The sequence below is a fragment of the Pogonomyrmex barbatus genome, unplaced genomic scaffold, assembly GCF_055798465.1.
Source record: "Pogonomyrmex barbatus isolate J1 unplaced genomic scaffold, ASM5579846v1 scaffold16, whole genome shotgun sequence".
NCBI lineage: Eukaryota > Metazoa > Arthropoda > Insecta > Hymenoptera > Formicidae > Pogonomyrmex > Pogonomyrmex barbatus.
The window spans coordinates 621279-640659 of NW_028297112.1; the positions used below are offsets into that span (position 1 = coordinate 621279).

Below are 19381 nucleotides of genomic sequence, written 5' to 3' on the forward strand. Positions count from 1 at the left end.
ACGCGTCAAACGAGTCTAATTTTATCTATATTTGAGATGATGAGGTAATTATAAACTGTATAATTATTTATGTAGCATATTTGTTAAATTAAGGATTTTTAATAATGGAATAGAATATAGCACAGGATAAAACTAAAAAAAAAATTATGGACACAGTACGGAACACAACCAGAAAATAAGGACCCACCATATTATCTACCGAGTAGTTTCGTAGCTACGTGTTAGCTACGTAGTTCACGTTCGTAAATATTTGGCGTGATTCCACTCAGGGCTACTCTTTGCCATCCTTGACACACGTCAACTTCGTAGGCAACTTCGGAAAAGTGGTGTCGTATTCGTTTGTGATTTCGTTTGTCCTGACAACGGTGGGTACAAATAATCGGAGGCACACTTTTACGTGCGTTGCAAGAGACTTTACCTTATCTCCGAACGTTCGCGTTCGGCTTGTTTCGTACGTTCGTCTCGTTATAGCATAAACGAGAGAGCGGTAAGTTCCTATTGTTTGGTTAGAAAGCCCTGAGAACAGTGCGACACCGGTATCCGAGTATTTGTTTCAGCATACATTCATTTTCCCCTTTACGTACTTATGTGCGTAAAGAGAATTTACGTTTGTATCGAGGGTTATGTCGACTACTCTGGACTATGTGTTATTTCACCGGAATATTATCGTTTAGCTGGACTATATTATTTTTAGATTATATTATATCGGTACTTAAAATACTTAAGTATTCCGTTTTATTTGCTATATGTGACGTTTGTAAATGCCCGACGGGAAGATAGCAAAAATTCGTAATTCCGCCAACTTTGATATATTATTGCACTGTTGTTACACAATGTTGCTCAAACAATTACATTTTCACTTTTATTAAGTAGTGTCTGAATATTTATAGATTGAAACATGGTGGTGCTTAGTAGTTTTCTGCCACCACAAGAAGGAATACGCCATGAAGAACCAAACACTACGGTGTATATTAATGATAGAGAAGTAGGAAAGGGCACATTCTATATTACAGAGAGGTAGTAAAGCTATTTTTATTAGTTTAATATTTTGAACGATATATTTTGAATATATTATTCAAAATTTAATAATCTATGTGATCTAATTATACGTTCTCTTATTGGCAGTGTACTTTCTTGGATGGATAATGATACACAACAAGGATTTTCACTTGAATATCCTCATATTTCATTGCATGCTATTGCACGAGATGAACAAGTTTATCCGAGACAATGTTTATACATTATGGTTGATGCTAAAGTAGATTTGCCAGGTACATCATTCAAAATAAAAATACTTAATAATTGATAAAAATTATTTAATCCTATAGACTCCTCCTTGATTAATTATAATTTATGTTCAAATTTATATTAATATTGTTATTTAAAAATTTCTCTGATAAGTTTAGTATCCTTATATATTTTTATTTATGCAGATATGGCATTACCGTTATCATCTGAAAATGGTTCAGAAAATGAAGATGATGATGCAAATGCTCCAATTACAGAAATGCAATTTGCACCAGATAATACAAATAATTTAGAATTAATGTTTCAAGCAATGAATGCATGTCAGGCACTTCATCCTGATCCACAGGATAGCTTTTCAGACGGTGAGTAATTAAATGAAATAATGATTTTATTTCCCATTAATCACAGTGATTAAAAATTCTTTTAACCAAAGAGGATATCTATGAAGATGCCGAAGAAGACTATGAAGGTGAATATGATGAAGAAGTAGGCGCTGGAGACGCACCTTGTATTTTACCGACAGGTAACATCTATATCTTTTATTTATATTTAAGCTTAATTTTTTTATGCTTTCTGCTCACAATTTTGTCAAATGGATTGTATAAATTAATTTGAATTTGATATGTTGAACATTCAGCTCTTCAAATAATATAACAAAAATGTGTTTAAATAATAGATAATAATGGGTAATACTCAACAAAAAAGAATCGACTAAATAATCTGTTTTAATTTTTGAATGTATATAAATTTGAATATATATTCTGTAATTGTGTGTGTATGTGTGTGTGTGTGTGTGTATGTATGTGATATACACATACATACATATAATTTTATAATATTTATTTGTGAATAATAACATTTGAATATGTATCATATAAATTTATTATATGTAAATTCAAAAAAGAAAGTATTAGATTCCTATGATTCTTCTTGCCAAATATTGTCCATTATTATCTACTATTTTCGGCCTATCCCATTGAGTGGTTTATTTTTTACATTGGTTGAAAAATGATGTCCTTATCACTACATATCTGATTATTGCGATAAATATTATTACATGCTTTAGTGAATTGAATTGGTATATCCGATACAGATAGTTGAAAAGTTCCAGATTCAAATCCTGACAGATTTTTCGCGATAATTTTTTATGAAGAAAAGGATTAATCTTGATATCATATTTACACTAGAAATATCAATTAAAGCGGAAAATTTAGCTCTAGCTTTGAATCGCTACGTTGCTATATAAGTTCATTAAAAATAACGATACGTGAATAATCATAAACGTTTATCTTGAATTTTTATATATATATATATATATATATATATATATATATATATATATATATATATATAAAATATATTAGACAGCCAAGATTTTTATTGATTGACAGAAAAGATTCTTATTGTTCATTATTATAAAGATTTTTAACATTAACAGAGCAAATGGAAACCACTCATACAGTAGAGGTAGAAGAAGCTATGGATATCGAAGCGGGTCAATTTGAAGATGCGGAAGAAGATCCGTAAGAAGTAATGATACGCATTTAGTGTTAATTTATATGTTTATCAATTTCATGTATTTCGGTAGATATACGTAAATATCATTATTATAAAACTTATTGCGGAGCCATCAAATGTTTAAGCACCTAAAACATTTATTTATATTCATTTTGTACATGACGATAATTTCTTAGATAAAAATAAATAATTGTACATCAATGTTGAGTTTTTTATTCGTTTTGCTCTTTCAATAGGAAGTTTGATGCAGTCTGCAAATTTCACTTCATTTATATATTCTATATGAGTGATTTCTATAGAGAAAAAAAAAGGACATTTTCAAATATAATATGAAATAGTGTCAAAAATATCATCATGTATACAAATTGATATATTATATCACAACACAGCTTTTGTTGAAAATCATAAAATAATAATTGATATAAATCTGTGTAAAAATGTTTAGTGATAACATTCATGATACATAAATTCTTCAATCAAATGTGTATAATAAATAATATATCAATTGCTATATATCATATCTACTTGCATTAAGAGTTTATTTATATGATACAATAAACTCTGCCCTTAATAAAAAAATCGGCAGTGCGTTGTAATATTCCACATATTGATTTTTTTACATATCGATCAAGGAAAAATTTGAATAATATATATCGAAGTTAATTACTCTTTTTTAATGAGAGTTTACTGTATCAGTCTTATAATCTACCTCTGATTCGTTTAAATGCACTAACTTACATCTCATCTATACATATGATACATTTGTATTGTCCAAGTTCTGATACATTCAATATACCACTTTTGTCATAAAAAAAAAAAAAAAACTTTGAAAATATAATAAAAAGTGGTAAAACTATAATCAAAGTTACTTAATTATGGGAGTTGAGTAGACGAGTCCAAAATGTAAGTTGAATTTCACAGATGCATCATTAATTTTCCAATGGAATATAATCGTTCAGCTTTAAGAGTTATTAATCAAACTTATCGAATTTTCTTTGGTCCAAAAATGAGGTCGGCATCAGGCGCCCCTTTAGGATGATTATATTTTTGTCGCCGTTCTCTATTCAAATTTACAGTAACCGGTCTCGTGCTTTGATTCATAGTCTCTTGATAATCTTCCTCTTCTTGCCGCTCAGTAATGTTCAAAGTTAGACGTTTTACGCGCTCTTTCTCCTCCTTCTGTTCCTGTTCGCGATTCCTAAGATTCATAGCCAACTCGGATGATACTGGTACTGCAAGATTTTTGTATTGTTGTTTGTTACCCTTCCTCAGCATTAACACAAAATCTACTGTGTTATTATCAGTCGGTCTCTCTTGTAGCTGTTCGTATGTCTTTTTTGTACTCTTCACATGCAATGGTACAGAAATATCAACTTGTTGTGGTTTTACCGAATCTCGCATGCGATCTTGTATGTTGTCTGAAACCATTTTATCTAACGCTGACAAGAAATCATCGTCTTCTGGACAGCTCACGCGTCGTGGTCCAGCTGGTAAAGCTGCATTTAATTCCTCAGTCACATCCATGATTACGCCTTCAGTGGCACCATCCGCTGACAGACTCTGAGATCGATCACCCTGAGTGTTTTCCTGAGTACCCATAGCATCATCCCGTTCCACATCGGCTATCCATTCCTCTTCTGACTGCGCCTCTGAACAATCTTCAGATTCTTCAAAATGCAGCTCGGCAATACCTTTTGCGTCTCCACTACCATTTCCGATTATCGCTGCTTCTTCGTCGCCTTCCATAATAACGCTCATGTCGTTGTCGCCTTCCACAGTGTCATCAATGGGAGGATTACCTAAAGTCGGATATAGAGTATTGCGCAATTCTTCCACAGCACATTGCGCTTCCTTGTAACTCTGAAACAATTGCATTTTGGGTCGTAGCATCGTTAATGTATCGCGATACATGTAATCTATTCCGACAGGAAACGGATTCTCAGATGTCCAAATCGGGTCTGTGTACTTGAACCAAAAGTAGTTCTGAAAGAATACAAGAAAATAGTCAAGCTTTTTTTTGCTAGATCCGCCACTAAAGTACTGGCCGCATGTCTCCAGTAATGTGCACACCAGGCGAATACGAAAGAGGTGATCAGGTGGATCGAGCACGCTCGGTAATGAATGGTCTACACTAATCCCGAATGTGATGAGCAAATATAAAGTACGAAAAATGTCGCCACTCTCCACCATTCGGTAGTTATACAGCTCGCCCAAATACTTGACCATGGCAATGCGCCGTTGATTGAATTTGGGCAGATTGATTTCCATACATAATCGTATGTCTTCAAGTACACCATCGACTACTTGAGGCCCGATAGTCTCATAATGAGCTACTAAGCCAGCTAATAAGCTTCCCACGCATCGGATATTAGGATATTTGACGTTGTAAGCTGCAGTGAGACATTTTATAGCATAAGATGATACATTTTCATCCTCCCAATCAAGTTTACGCATCCATTTAAGCACCTTATCTGTATTTGTTTTAGAAAGGTCCTGATATAATAGTTTTCTAATAAATTCGTGTACAGGTGGTCTGTCTTTTTTCATGACGCCGCCAGTTGATTCAGGTGGGTTCACAAAATAGTACGCGTTTTCAATGATCGTGACATAGCGTGAATCGAGCGCGGTAACAGCCTTTTTACGCATCATCTGCTCCAGGTAAACCTTAGTTCTTTGATGAGAATCTGGCGAACAGAAAAGATATCGGCCACAAATCTCAAGCAAGTTGCAAGCCATTTCAATATGATGATGTGTAAAGTCATGCAATAGAACTTTCAAACAGTACAATGCCTCTATTTTAGAATAAAGTTTGAATTTAACAAGTTCACCGATGTAACGAACTACTTTTATTTTTGATTCGATGTTTATTTGATCCTTCTTGCGTACATGATACTTAAAATCTTGTTTTAGCATTTGACACAAGTCATTGCCAATCTCAGGCATCACCAAATAGAGAATAGCTGCTAAACGAGAATAAAAAGGTAGTAGATCCTGACGAATTCTAGAAACGCCGAAAAGAGCCTTTACCAATTTTTTCTTGTTGTGTTTCGTATTAAGATTTATCAAAAAGTTTACTGCGGCATTGTCAATCATTTCGCGATTCACACAGTTTGGTAGGTGTGTCAGAAAAGCATCCAACAGTATCTTGTTGCTCGTGTTAGACACCTGTGGCTCTTCTATTTCCACCTCTGGTGGTTCTTCAATCTTCTCAGTGTCTTCTAATTCATCAAAAACTATTTCTTCATCAAGAGCATCCTCCGTTATCGCTATATCTGTTTTTGAAGTATCCTTTGAGGTATCTTTTAAATATGAACCCGGTAGGAAGACGGTCAAATCTGGTAACACTTCATAAAAACGTCTTGTTTCTTCATCACCCCACATATCCTCTAATGTAGTATTATCTTCTCCCTCATTTATCATCTTTAGCATTTCTTCCGTTTCTGCTTTAATTTCATTATCCACTGGAAGCTCGGGCATTGGTTCGTCTAATGTATCAGAAAAACTTTGTACGCTATTTAATAAACGTTCATAAGAGACTTGTAGAGTTTCTAACTTTTCTTTTCGTTCCAAACTCAATTCTCCTCTAGTTTGCAGTATTTTGCGATTCTGCTTTTCAAATGCTTGCAGTTCTTTATGTTCCTTTAGCAAGTGCTTACACATTGAATTATAATAATCACGCAGCAGTAACTTAACATTTTGTTGTTTGTCTGAAGACAACAATTTACTTTTTGGAATTGAAACATTTAATTTTTCAGACAGTTCTCGCACTCTTTTAGGCACAAGGCCAGCATAATCTTCGCCACAGTGTCGACAGAAACTTAATATTATACTAGCATTATTATGTTCCTCCTTATCCATATTGATCAACATGGTCAATATCGAGCCAAGTAGAGGTAAGCCTTGTTTATGTGTAAATATCCCAGCATTTATCAGCTCTGCATAAAATCGAAGATCTACTCTCAATTTGCTGGGATTTGTGATTTTGTCGCCAACCTTCAGTGATAATACTCTTTGCCAATTTTCAAAAAAATGAGTAGAAAACTCAGCATATGTTTGATGGAGGAAACTGCATACTCTAATAGCGGGTGCAACATCAGTCATCTTTATTTTGGCATCTACTAGAGCAGTGGCAACTTCACTTATATATTTGGTCAGATTTAAATTTGCCATATCTTTTAAAACTGTGTCGAGTTGGGTCACACTGAAATTTTTCAGTTTCTTGACAAATGTAGTATTTCTTTTTAGACTTGAGTCAAGTTTACTGAATGATGCATCTGGAGGTCTTGTGGGATTTAGATTAGCTGCACGAATTTCTTCTTTCGTCGTAAGTCTCTGTTCTGCTTCCAGAACATATTCCATTAAGAACTGCTTATCCTCTTCTGAAACAGCATTTGGGTCTTCAACGGCGATTTCTTTCTCAACTACTGTTTCGTTCGTATTCTCAGACATTGTGGAATATTCTGTAATGCAAAGAAAATCGTGCCATGGATTTTTTCTCGAATAAAGCAACATAAAGAATTCAAACATAAGAATAAATTCAATAAAATAATCGTTTTACAACACATTGTAACATTACAGTGATCAAATGTTGACTTCTGAAAGAATCTAATTATTGTATGAATCATAATTGTAATTGCAATTGAGTAAGCGTGAAATTATCATTCCTATAAATATAAAATATTTTTTTTAAATTATAGATACCTAATTAAGGAAATAGATTGATAAAATTGTTTCACTTGTTTACTATCGCATTCAAGAAACGTGTCAAGGTTATGTTAAGACAGACGATAGTTGAGCCATGGTCAAAGACTGTTCAAAAATTTACTGCTAGTACTGACAATCTATAGTTTACTACCATACTATACATTAGTTGTGTTGACAGCAAATTTTGGAACATAGCTGAAGTTTCACTACAAAAAAAGGTTGTACTAAATTCATTACTGTAATATATTACATTAGTGTAATAATAATAGTTAAAATATAAGCTGTGTTCCGATATTCACAATACTGAAAATATATATAATTCGTGTCACATAGCGGCACACGGTGCTTTTTTTGACTGTTTGCTTCTATGCTGGCTATTTTGCTGACTACTACACTGGAAATTGTACAGCCTGCTGGCTACGCTGTTGGCTGGTCTGTTGGTTGATATTTTTGTGATAAATCCGGTGTTATTTTTCCTGCGTGCCGGCTCATTTTGAAAACCAATCAAGACGCAGCTTTAGATCTTCTTTCTCTTTTATAGGCTTTTAAAACTGATGACTGACTGATGGCAGCGCTGCTGGCAGCGATGTTGGCTGTCTTGCTAGTTAGTTTCACATGGTGCGAGTTTTCTTCTCTGTTAGCATTGTTTTTTTTTTTTTGTTAATCCAAGCATGTGTTGGCGCCGTTTGGAAACCGCGGCCATTTTCTAGGAGTATCAGTTTTTTGTTAATTGAGCGTTGACAAGATTTTTATATGCCGTGATTAATTAACCTGCTTATAGCATTAATTATAAGATTTTTTTCCCATTAAAGGTATTATTTTAAAAAATATATATATATATTTTACTTTGTTTTCATCTTTTTAATATAAATAAATTAAAATTTCCATTTTATCATATTCATTTAACATCCATCCATAATATCTAGCGAATTATGTCAGAGATTAAAGTATGTCCATCAATTTCATAAACAGATACATTATGGACGTCCGCTGAATATCTGAAGCCATAAGACAGATGGTTTTTGGATATTCCAATATCCTTAAAGGACATCTTATGGATATTCGTCAAATATCTTTTTTATGCTGTCTGGATAGTATAGAAAAAGTAAGTAGTCTTAAAAGAATGTCGCATATTAATAACTGTATAATTTTTTTATACCTTTGATTTCTCACTATTCTAGACATAAAAATATTGAGATATTGTTATCAAAAATTAATAATTTACAAGATATTTATCAGAATATATGCCAGAATAAAACACTTTACAAACTATTGACTTTTTGAGATTTGTATTTTAATATTTTTGTCTCTAGAATAATTAAAAAAAACTATACTACATAACAAAAAATATATAATTCCATTAAAAGAAAGTGATTATAGAAAATCTCGATAATGATGCTATCTGTAAATCAATATTATAATTTTATGACCTTCTTGAAACTTTATATAACTTTTATTTGAAGCATTTTTTACAATCAAAAATAAAAGTATTTTGGGAAAGGGGATAAAATAGGATTTGTACTTATTTATATATAAGAATCAATAAAAAGTTGCAGTGTTTTATCGTAATGCTAAATACAGATACAAAAAATCTCTGTACAAAATTTAAAAATAATTTGTCAGTCTTTTAAAAATAATTGTTTATTTATTTGATCCTTAACTAAAATTATAACCCGAGATTATTCGACTATATTTTTGGATAGTTAGAAAGTTATGTATTATAGAGTTTGATATATTTTTTTTTTAAATTTTTCTAATAAAAAAATTTTTGTGAGTACTTATTTTCGTGTTAAGCCAAAAAAATAAACTTTATGAATAGCGGGAGAAAAGACTGTGCGTATGTATGAAAGCGTGGCAATACATTGCTAAGAACACGAATGCTTTTCTTTTTAAAAAGCGAAAGGATCGAGGAAACGGTAGATGATAACAACCGCGTAAACGCGAAGATGAGAAAGCGTAATTATTCTAATGGAGGCTTTGGGAGGATTGTAGCGGAGACAAGTGAGGTAATCCATGAATAATACCTACATCCCTTTTTCGAGCGCATTCCTTCTCGCGGACTCCATCTCCCACCGTCATCCATCGCCCTCTCATCGCACCGACAACGCCTGTGCTTGTTGTCCTCTTCTCACTTCTGCTATATTATGCTAAATTCCTGTAATCCTTAAATGCCATCTCAATCTTGCGAATATAGAGTCTAAATGTCTTGCATTTAGCCTTGGCTAGTAATCTACCTGCTTCCCTCTTCTAGTTTCTAGTCCTTCGTTCCTTTGCGTCATCACCGGGTTAATGGATTCACTCAAAACTATACGAAATTATTTTTATTTTATATATTTCTTGATGATCATTGGGAATACATATTGGGAATTTTCTCAGAAAACCAAATCAATTCATCGAAATAATATTCCTGCAAATCCTGTTATAATTAACGTATAACGCGCAGTGTACGTATAAAAAATTATTAAGCATTATTAATATTCTTTTTGTGCAATTTTATGCTCTTTATAAAACATTGAACATTTTGAAGCGAGAAATATAAACTCGATGATGATACATTTTTTTATATTTCACTATTACATAAGTTATCAGAACAAAGTTGTAGTTTAACATAAGTTAATCTTGACGATATTTTCTGAAGAAGAAACAGATGAAATGTTAATGAGACACAATTCTATTAAGTAATTCTACTAAGCAATTCTTTTTATATGCATTTATATGCATTTAAAAATGTAGATTCCTATCGAATTTTGTTTCATACACTAGGCCTTTTTCGATTTACTTTATTATTTTTCTCGATTTTTTTTTTTTTCTTTTCTTACCATCGATTCACGATTTATAGAAAAAACACGAAGAACAAAAAGAGAAAGAGACTAAGGAGAAAGGGGATAAACATGTACTACTTCACATCACTATTCTTTCAAAGACTATGTCTGTAACCATGGCCACAATTTTTGTGTCTAGTAATCATGGGAAGTGAAAACCATATTCACGCGAGAGAAATTGAAGATCAAGAGAGAGAGAGAGAGAGAGAGAGGAAAGGATTGGAGGATGGGAAGAGGTTACGGCATGAGTTGCATCATATCAGAACTCATGCAACACTGCACGAAACGGCTGATGATGCACTTAGGAATATTAGTAAAGCCTATGGAACGACAGCATGTTTTCACTGAGCCTTTGCTCTATGGGCAGAATATTTATATTCAGCAAAGTTCAATCTAATTTATTGATCTAAGCGAAGTTGATTTAAAATTATTGCCGTATTTGTCTGTGTTGATATTCTTTGTGTGTGTCTTTTTCAAAAATTGGAATTTTTCTCTAATGCATAAAAAAAACAAACATAGAAGAAACAAAAGAAGAAAAAAGATTATTATAATATTAAATTTATAAAGTTTATTATAATTTTTATTATTAACAATTTTATAAACAGTTAGAAAATTTCTAACTATTGTAAGCAAATAACAATTATTTATTTATTATTTTCCAAAAGAATATATAATTCTGTATACGAAGAAGTACTTACATATATAGTTTCATATATATTTTTAAGAAAAATGTAGCGTGAAACGTACAAAAAAAAATTTAATCTCAAATTCGTGACACTTAATATAATTAATGAACAATAACAATCTTGATTTGATATATGTTATTGCATAAACAATAATACTAACAATAATTATAATTTATGTACAAATAATTGTATCGTAAAACGGTAACCGCGGTCATTAACACATAATATAAATAATTGGAATAACTGTGACTGATAGAATTAATTCAATCAAGAATAAAACAGGAATTTAATAATGAAGTTAAACTATAGCAAAGAGAAGAATTTACAATTGGATGTAATTGTCATCATTAATAGAGTAAAGTAATGGAAAACTTCCGGCTAATTTCAAGTGCTTCCTAGTTATATTTAAAATCTTACTGGGTTATCAAATTTCCATTTCTTAACTTTTATTTGTTCATCGGCCACAAGTACCTCCATAGAACTTCCACTGGACATCTATATATATATATATATATGCTTCAGGAAAGTTATATCGATCATGAATATTTGAAGGTTACGAGCAAGATGGTTTTTTTTTTTTGTTTTTTTTTTTGTTTTTTTGACCAAACTCGTTAGTGAAATCTCCCGAGGGAATTCGAAAGTTTCGTTCGTTGAGAATTGAACCTCATGTCGGAATTACATTGGGAATGTTTCGGCACAATGAAAGACAGACTGTGCGCGGCAAATTTCGTTTTTCTTCACAATCTGGTATTGCGAAGCATTTATTTTGCAACGCAAAATAAATGGTCAGAAATTTGTGAAATGAAGGAAGCGATGGGACTTCGACCGAGTCCACTACCTGTTGCTGCTATGTAGATAATAAATAGCGAAAGTTATTACTCGGGTTTGAATCGCCGACTCACCAATTTCCATGCCATAGAAACAAAACATTTACTTTTTCTCGAATTTTATAATGATTTGCTTTTTATTATATGGTAATATATTTTATAGCTATCATATTCTAAAATTTAATAGACAAATAATGTTTTCTTCATTAATAATTTTTTATTTATTTTTATTATGAAAATAATTTAATAAATTTAATATATAATAATTTCTTTGCAAATAGATCTCGATAATTATAATTTATTGTAAGATCATCATCGTTGTAAGTTTCTTTTTAAGAATCACTTCTATTTTTTATATTCTATCTGCATACAAGTGTTTGTATCATTAATTATCATATCCTTTGTACGTACACTATAAATACAATGTATGCAAATGCATATATACAATAAGTATAATAATTAAATTTTACATAATAAATCTGTTTTTTTATATTAAATCTTTTGTAATAAATAAAATTCATCTAACAAATAATTTGATTCATCGTCGTACGTATAATTTAATAGTATAGAAAATTATATAACAAATATAACAAATTGATTTAAAAAACTATTGAATTTTGTTATAACGAAATTTAATATTTGTTTTAAAATTATATCTGTACGTATGTTCTTTTAGTTTTAGAAAATTCTTTTGCATGTGTCAATTTAGCGTGAATAATAATAAAAATGACGAAGAGTTACGAAACATTTATAATTCTCTTTAAATTAGTTACCGGTATGTATCTGTAGAAAGTTTTATCAAATAGATTTTTGCATTTAGGTCGATACAACATCGCATAGCATCGTATAGCAATAGACGAAGTTTTGGTCGGTCGATCTTTCCGTTTCGATCTTGAGTAACAAACTGCTCGATTGGACTTCGTACTTCTTTCTTGTTTCTATCGGGATACTTTTAAAGTTCTACCGCGGCAGAAAGTAGCGGTCAACTCCGGCATACAGTCGACGATACCAATAAGTGGCTATTATTTGTGTTAATCTCCAACGCAGACGTTTCGAAACTTTTGAATTGATATTCTAGAAAAAGAAAAACGAGGAATTCTTTCCGCTTCTAGCAAGAGAAAAATAGCTAGCTAAAACTTTCTTTTCTTTTTACAATAATATAAACCTATAAAAATTTCATATTATTTTATATTTAACTTTATCTCAAATTTCATCAATTTATTATAAAGAAAATTCTGCGTTACTTTCCGTATTATTTAAGATACATATAAAGAAGTTACAATTATTTGATATAATTTACTAATTTTTTTAAATTATGTTAGTATAACAAATCAAGTATAACAAACTAAGTAATCTATTTTTGAAATATTACTGTTAAAAAAAGTCATTATTATGTACATGAACTAAAATAATACATGCTAAAAATTATTAAATATTTAACATGATAAAATTATATATTTTTTTCTTGCTAGATATATAGCAGAAAAAAAATTAACCGAGACAATTGGAATTCAAAATTTTTCATTTACTATCATGATAATTGCACAATCATTAATGTTTCCTCGTCTATCCTCTCCAATTATAAAGTATCCAATTATAAAATAGAGTGATATTGCTTAGCAATGTACTTTTCGTGAATAAAGCAAGTTATAATAGAAAATAGTTATAAATAGAAAATAAAGAAAAAGTTTTTACCTCAGAGTCTTTAATATTCTCAACAGAATTCCACAAAAGCTTAGATCTAATTTCTCTCTTTCAGATTTGACGATCGTACTTCATGAAATTAATATTGACAGCTTGCATTGATGAGATATGCATTGATCCGCATGATAGAACAAATTTAATTTTCGCGTCTTAAGAAATAAGCGACAGCAAAAAGAGCGACGTAAAACGAGCTAATCATACCAAACTGCGAGGACTTTCTTTTTCGCATCGGTTACGGTCCAACGCGTATATTTTCGGCCGAAAATATAATTAAAACTTTATCGCAATATCCTCAACTCAGGACATAATCGGGATATAAAGCAATGAGCCGAGAAAATAAATTAGTAGAAAGAAGCGTACCTCGCTGGCTTATTTTATATTTAACTTTATCTCAAATTTCATCAATTTATTATAAAGAAAATTCTGCGTTACTTTCCGTATTTTTAAGATGCATATAAAAAAGTTACAATTATTTGATATTTACTAATTTTTAGCTGGCAGAAGAAATCATTAATCAGTATTGGTATACAATATCGACACGAATGCAATAATTTCTATAATTTTGGAAATATATTTTATTGTATATTTTAATCTTCTGTGTCTCTTTACGGATGTGTGAGTTGCATTCGATATAAAAGGAGACAGAAGGGAGAATTTATTTTTATACGCATTAATTAAAGTACAAAATTATAGATTAGAAACAATAATATTTTATTGGTGTAACTTAGATAGATTTCCGAAATGTAACTTGTACAAAAAATTATATATTCTGCCATTATATTGAGCCATTGGTATAAAGCCTTATGCTTGCAACGATAAGATGATTCAGTTATTTCAGTGGAAATTACTTATAATCAGTCGTATAACGGAGAACACTGTTAACAAGTCGAATGCGCGAACGTATGTATATATTTGTTTCCGTATGGCCAATAAAGTACATAACCGCGTGATATCAGAGAGATTGCTCGAATATAACCGCAAAACAGAGAGAGCTGAGAGCAAATTGGATGCCGGAAATGTGCGCATCGTTTGTCATGCAAATACTTTCCGTCATGCTCGTGGAAAAGCGAAATGGTGATTTGAAGGAAAAAAGGGAAATCAGGTCGCAGGCTTTTCTAATTTATTCGAAACGAACGCTGGTGTCGCTCTAGCTCTATATCTTGGTAGTTCCTGACCTCGTTGGTTGGCTTTAGCAAGGGCAAGAGTAAGAGCAATATCCATTAGCGAACCATATATATATATATATATATATATATATGTATGTATATATGTATATGCCACGTGCGCAAGTGTCTTAGAGCATAAGAGGAAAGAGAAGAAAGAGAGAGAGAGAGAGAGAGAGAACTTAAGATTAATAAATTGCGAAACTGTTAACACTATTAAAAAAAAACAGTCGGTTGCTACTGAAGTTAATTTTCCAACCATGTTCAACAGATTTCCGTCAGAAGAAAGAAAGAAATTCTTTCTTCGAGATCTCAAAGATCTTGATGAATCAAAGACAATTAGCTTTTTTTAGTATATTACTTTCTTAACAATAATTCGATCTATTTTTTACGCGTACGCAAAGATGTTATATTTAATTAAAGAAGAATTTAGTTTAGAGTTGAAGAATTAGTTTAGAGTTCTTTATTGATTGTCGAATCTGCATTCATATGTAGAATTTTAATTATTATTACATGATGATTATAATGTGCGCATATATAATAGTGCTGCATATATAATTTCATATAAAAAAAATGATAAAGTGAAACGATAATATAAGTTTGGGTTATATCTTATAATAGCGCTTAAGGATAAGGTAACGCAGTTTGTCTCTAATAACGATTTACCTCTACTATTCGCCAAAATTCCAGGACGTAATATTGCATCTGTCATGTTGCCATGCGGAAGCGATATGTCATATGTTCATATCTAAATGGTATATACGTTTCAATATGTTGTAAATGATACGTGTCAATTACGCGTTAAATAATTATTTACGTCCAATATTGTCTACGTTTCTTTATTTTCTTGCTTCTTGCGCGTTATTATAGTGATGAAACTTTTTTATTTAATTTAAAAGACATCTTGGATCATAATTTTCTTTATCGGGGGGGGGGGGAGAGGAAGGAAGAGGGGGGAGGGGATGAAAATGTTACGGCTAGAAATACAATGTAGATTGAAAATGATTACTGTCAATTTCATATCTGTCGCAATGCTATGATAGACATCGTCTATCGGTATCGGAGATGAAGCGAAGCACATTGATTAACGAGTATCGTTATCCTCCCGGCACTAACCTTATAAGCGTTAAAGGGCTGAAGAATCTATGGATCGGCGCCTTCCTTGTTAAATGGACGCCTATACAAACTGAATCAACGTCAGCGCTTTTGGTGATCATTTATCACGCTGTTTCTCAAGAACACTCGCTCACTCTCCTCCTGTCCATTTCCTTCTCAGGAAATACCTAATACCTGCGTCATGCAGGTTACCAAACTTGACGCTGCATCATTTATTAGCAAATACTGGTAAATGTGGCAGTGCAGTGGCGAATAATCATTGAAAAACTCGACATGATTCTTACATTCTACAAAATTGAATTTTAGAAAAAAAATTTATAATACTTATAATAATTGTACCCTTTTGTATTATTTAATTATACGTTACACACGTCTTTATAATGTCTTTATCTTGAGAAACATAACGAAATACTTACGTAAACAATAAACATAAAAGGTTTGACACGGAGTGAACCTATAATATTATACTGTGATAAAAACAACCTTAGGATCTACCGGGCTGCTTTCTAATATGGCCGATGATTTTTCCCATATTATTCGCATTTGGATTTCGGGATTTTTTTTTTTAGACGTATTCTCAAAAAAAAGAACGCTCATACATTGTCTCGTGTCAATTCGGCCCTTCCTCTATCCGGTGGAAAGGGTTAGAGAACGCATGGTCAGAAATCGGGCTGGGTTCAGCCGAGAGTGGGAGAAAAAGAGAAGTGACGTGGAGAAACCGGCGGCGGAAATGGCGAATGAATAGCGAAGGTAGGATACGACATGAAAGGGGCGGCAGAGGCCCGAGTCCAGAAGCGGAGACAGTAACGCTACAAATATGCAAATTTTATCATCGAATTTATTTGTCAGACTCGCGATGAGTCTGAATCACTCGTACGTCACCCCCTTCTTTCTCCTATTCTCCCGTCTTGTTCTGAGCTGTCGTTCTTCCGCATCTTAATCTAAGTTTACGAAATTAAGTTTACGATTATATTTTCTTTACCTGTGGAAAACGCGGCGCAATTGAAGACAATTCAATTTTACGGGCAAGAAATTTAAAGCAGTATCTCGCCAATAATCACAGATACAGAGTACCATTTGAAAAATACTCGATATACAATTCCTTTCCTCTTATCTGACAGAGTTGTTTCTATATTTCTATCGTGTAAATATCTAATATGTATAGATACTTTATTTTCAACTTTTATTATATTAAACTCGCTTTATTGTAACTATATCACTATATATATGTTTTGATGTCTCAAATTGTTGTAAGAAAGATCTTGAAGAGAAAAGTAGAAATGTACAATGGAATTACGTATGATCGTTAGACAGTTTGAAACTAGTTGACAATTTATGTTGGAGCGCGTCTTTAACGGACCTTAGCTATCGGTTGAAGGTGCACTACCCTGTTCAAGGACATTATTGATACTTCATTATCCGATATTGGAAATTAATAGCAAGTGAGGAAGGGAAAGTGTTCAATGTCTTCCCTTTAAGTGCTTTACTTTAAATACGTTAATAGCAACGATATGTAACTACTACGTTAATAGCAACAAGTTGCCAATTAAAGGCGACCTATCTTTACGAAATATTTGATGAGTTACTAATGGGTTAGTGTTCATTGCATTAAATTATTTCATAGAATGTAGTAAGTAATTTATTTTGCTTTAGTTGAAACAACTCTATTCATATATTGTCTAACATAATTGATTTAACAATTAATTGTTCTTTAGTAAAAATTGTTTAACAGAATTATAATTGCATAAATTGATTTCTTTGCCTGGCAAATTAGTATTTAGCAGAGAGGACTAATGAAAAAAAAAGTGAAAGAAATGACGTTAAGCTGTGAGATGATTTTAAATTTTATGAAGAAGCGAAACAGATTGGCGCATGCTATATTTGTTTTATTTTCGTATCGAGTAAATTGAATTTTGATACACTCGACATGTACTACGCGTTCTTCTTGGTGGCACAGTAACGGTAATAATATATCTGAAAGTATCGAACCGGAAGTGGAAGTGATTTTGTCTCGGTGCTGCTGGGAGATAGAGATATCGACACCCACAAGGAAGAAAAAGGAAGAAGAAAGAATAGGAAAATAGGATAAGATTGAATTGCTCGCCCCCACAAGAATGAGAACGGAGTAGCTGAACGAAAACAGAAAAGTATCGGAGTACTGAGAAGAAATGAAAGATCGGGAAAGTACGGCTCATCTCTCGTCTTTTTTCCTCTGAAAGGCATCACGGCGGCGGATGAATCGCACTTCACGTCGATGAGTAGCCGTTACATCTCGCTTCCGAATAATCTGAGACGCGAATAAGCTCGAGCTTCTCGAAGGAAAAGAGAGAAATAAATGGAGCCACAGAAAACCAGCACGAACTAACTCTACTAACAAGACGTACGTGTACGGGAAGAGCTCGTGCGAGTAAAAATAAATGTGTGATAAATACGAATAAATATGTGGCAAAGTTGTAACCACTTTGTAACATTATTGCAGAATAAAAATTAAAATTATATCTCATAAGATATCACGAAACATATGACATATTAATTATTAGCGACATTAGAATTGTTTCAAAGAAATGTTTCTTTCATATTTTCTCATTTTTTTCTATCTATATTTCTTTCTTTTAATTCTTAGTTCAATTTAATTAAATTTGTTTGTAAAAAGTCAACTGTATATAACATGTTCCATTATATGTACGCTACGTAATAATGTTTCTTTCTCCATAAGAGAGAATTTAATTTGTTCAGATGAATAAATATCCTACTTCTTCACATGATAATACGCACTGTTAATTATTTCCGTAATAATTATTTGTTATACCATTAATTATCTGTGTTACTAACTATTACCACATGCGTAATTACTTATTATATTGGTAATTAGATACTGTTACTGAAATTAATCGTCAATTAAAATTTACATATAGATATCAGCAGTGAACTACACGTGAATTCTTTATTAAAATATTCATAATATCGTCATCTTGTGATTCGTCAACTTGAAATTCTCATGAATATTTGATTGATATTTTAACATATTACATTTATCATATATTCTACGAAATTCATATGGAGAACTGAAATTAATTTAAAAAAACCTTTTGTTTATATTTTCTTTCATTTCGAATGCACTTTGGTTTTCTTGTTGACATATTTTACGAATTATATATTTGCGTACATAAAAACAAAGTATAAATATATGAAAAGATTAAAATACAACAGAATTAGATAGAATATTCAATAAATATTTTATGATAAATTCAATAATATACAAAAAATACAATTTTCGGAAGTTGTTTATGAGATCGCATTAATTCAAAAGAAATATTATTAATTACTGAAGTTATGGTATACCTATTAATCTTACTAAAAAAGATGTTTCGTATATTTATATAATATTATCTTCTTAAATATTTATTAATATTACTAAAATGAAATATAATACAAAATTATAATACAAATATAATACAAAATATAATACAAAAATATCTTTTAGAAACAAGATAAAAAGATCATCAACAAGATAAAGACATCAAGTTTCATGCACTCATCGTTCTTTGAAAAGAATATATCAAAAACTGACTGAAAATGGAACTGTGAATTAA

General features: G+C 31.6%; 2 protein-coding genes and 1 long non-coding RNA gene across 7 annotated transcripts; 2 read left to right on the forward strand and 1 right to left on the reverse strand.

Moving 5' to 3' along the window:
- The first annotated feature begins 239 nt into the window (after window positions 1-239).
- On the forward strand, window positions 240-2967 carry icln (chloride nucleotide-sensitive channel icln). 2 transcript variants are annotated; one of them, XM_011645682.3, is made up of 6 exons: window positions 240-365; window positions 891-1017; window positions 1126-1271; window positions 1434-1610; window positions 1682-1771; window positions 2687-2967. In XM_011645682.3, the coding sequence occupies exons 2-6, from the start codon at window positions 899-901 to the stop codon at window positions 2773-2775; spliced, it is 621 nt and encodes a 206-aa protein (XP_011643984.1). In that variant the 5' UTR covers window positions 240-365; window positions 891-898; the 3' UTR covers window positions 2776-2967. The 2 variants fall into 2 exon arrangements, with proteins under 2 accessions (XP_011643984.1, XP_011643983.1); XM_011645681.3 differs by having other exon boundaries at window positions 260-487.
- On the reverse strand, window positions 2594-7606 carry Upf2 (UPF2 regulator of nonsense mediated mRNA decay). Its single transcript, XM_011645680.3, has 2 exons — window positions 7468-7606; window positions 2594-7226 (listed from the first exon to the last, which is right to left on the reverse strand). Exon 2 carries the CDS (start codon window positions 7213-7215, stop codon window positions 3748-3750), a length of 3468 nt encoding a protein of 1155 aa, XP_011643982.1. The 5' UTR covers window positions 7216-7226; window positions 7468-7606; the 3' UTR covers window positions 2594-3747.
- A 136-nt stretch (window positions 7607-7742) lies between these two features.
- LOC148937107 (uncharacterized) lies at window positions 7743-14027 on the forward strand. 4 transcript variants are annotated; one of them, XR_016138637.1, is made up of 4 exons: window positions 7743-8282; window positions 8443-8575; window positions 9290-9476; window positions 10432-14027. It is a non-coding gene; the product is annotated as an uncharacterized LOC148937107 (long non-coding RNA). The 4 variants fall into 4 exon arrangements; XR_016138635.1 differs by having other exon boundaries at window positions 9368-9476; window positions 9722-14027; XR_016138636.1 differs by having other exon boundaries at window positions 9368-9476; window positions 10310-14027.
- Window positions 14028-19381: the final 5354 nt, after the last annotated feature.

What these genes read in the sequence shown, in the direction of transcription:
- icln (XM_011645682.3), top strand. Translation starts at nt 899, where the DNA reads ATGGTGGTGCTTAGTAGTTTTCTGCCACCACAAGAAGGAATACGCCAT. An exon ending in TGCTAAAGTAGATTTGCCAG is followed by an intron (nt 1,272 to 1,433) that starts GTACATCATTCA and finishes TTATTTATGCAG; the next exon opens with ATATGGCATTACCGTTATCA. An exon ending in ACAGGATAGCTTTTCAGACG is followed by an intron (nt 1,611 to 1,681) that starts GTGAGTAATTAA and finishes TTTTAACCAAAG; the next exon opens with AGGATATCTATGAAGATGCC.
- Upf2 (XM_011645680.3), bottom strand. Translation starts at nt 7,215, where the DNA reads ATGTCTGAGAATACGAACGAAACAGTAGTTGAGAAAGAAATCGCCGTT.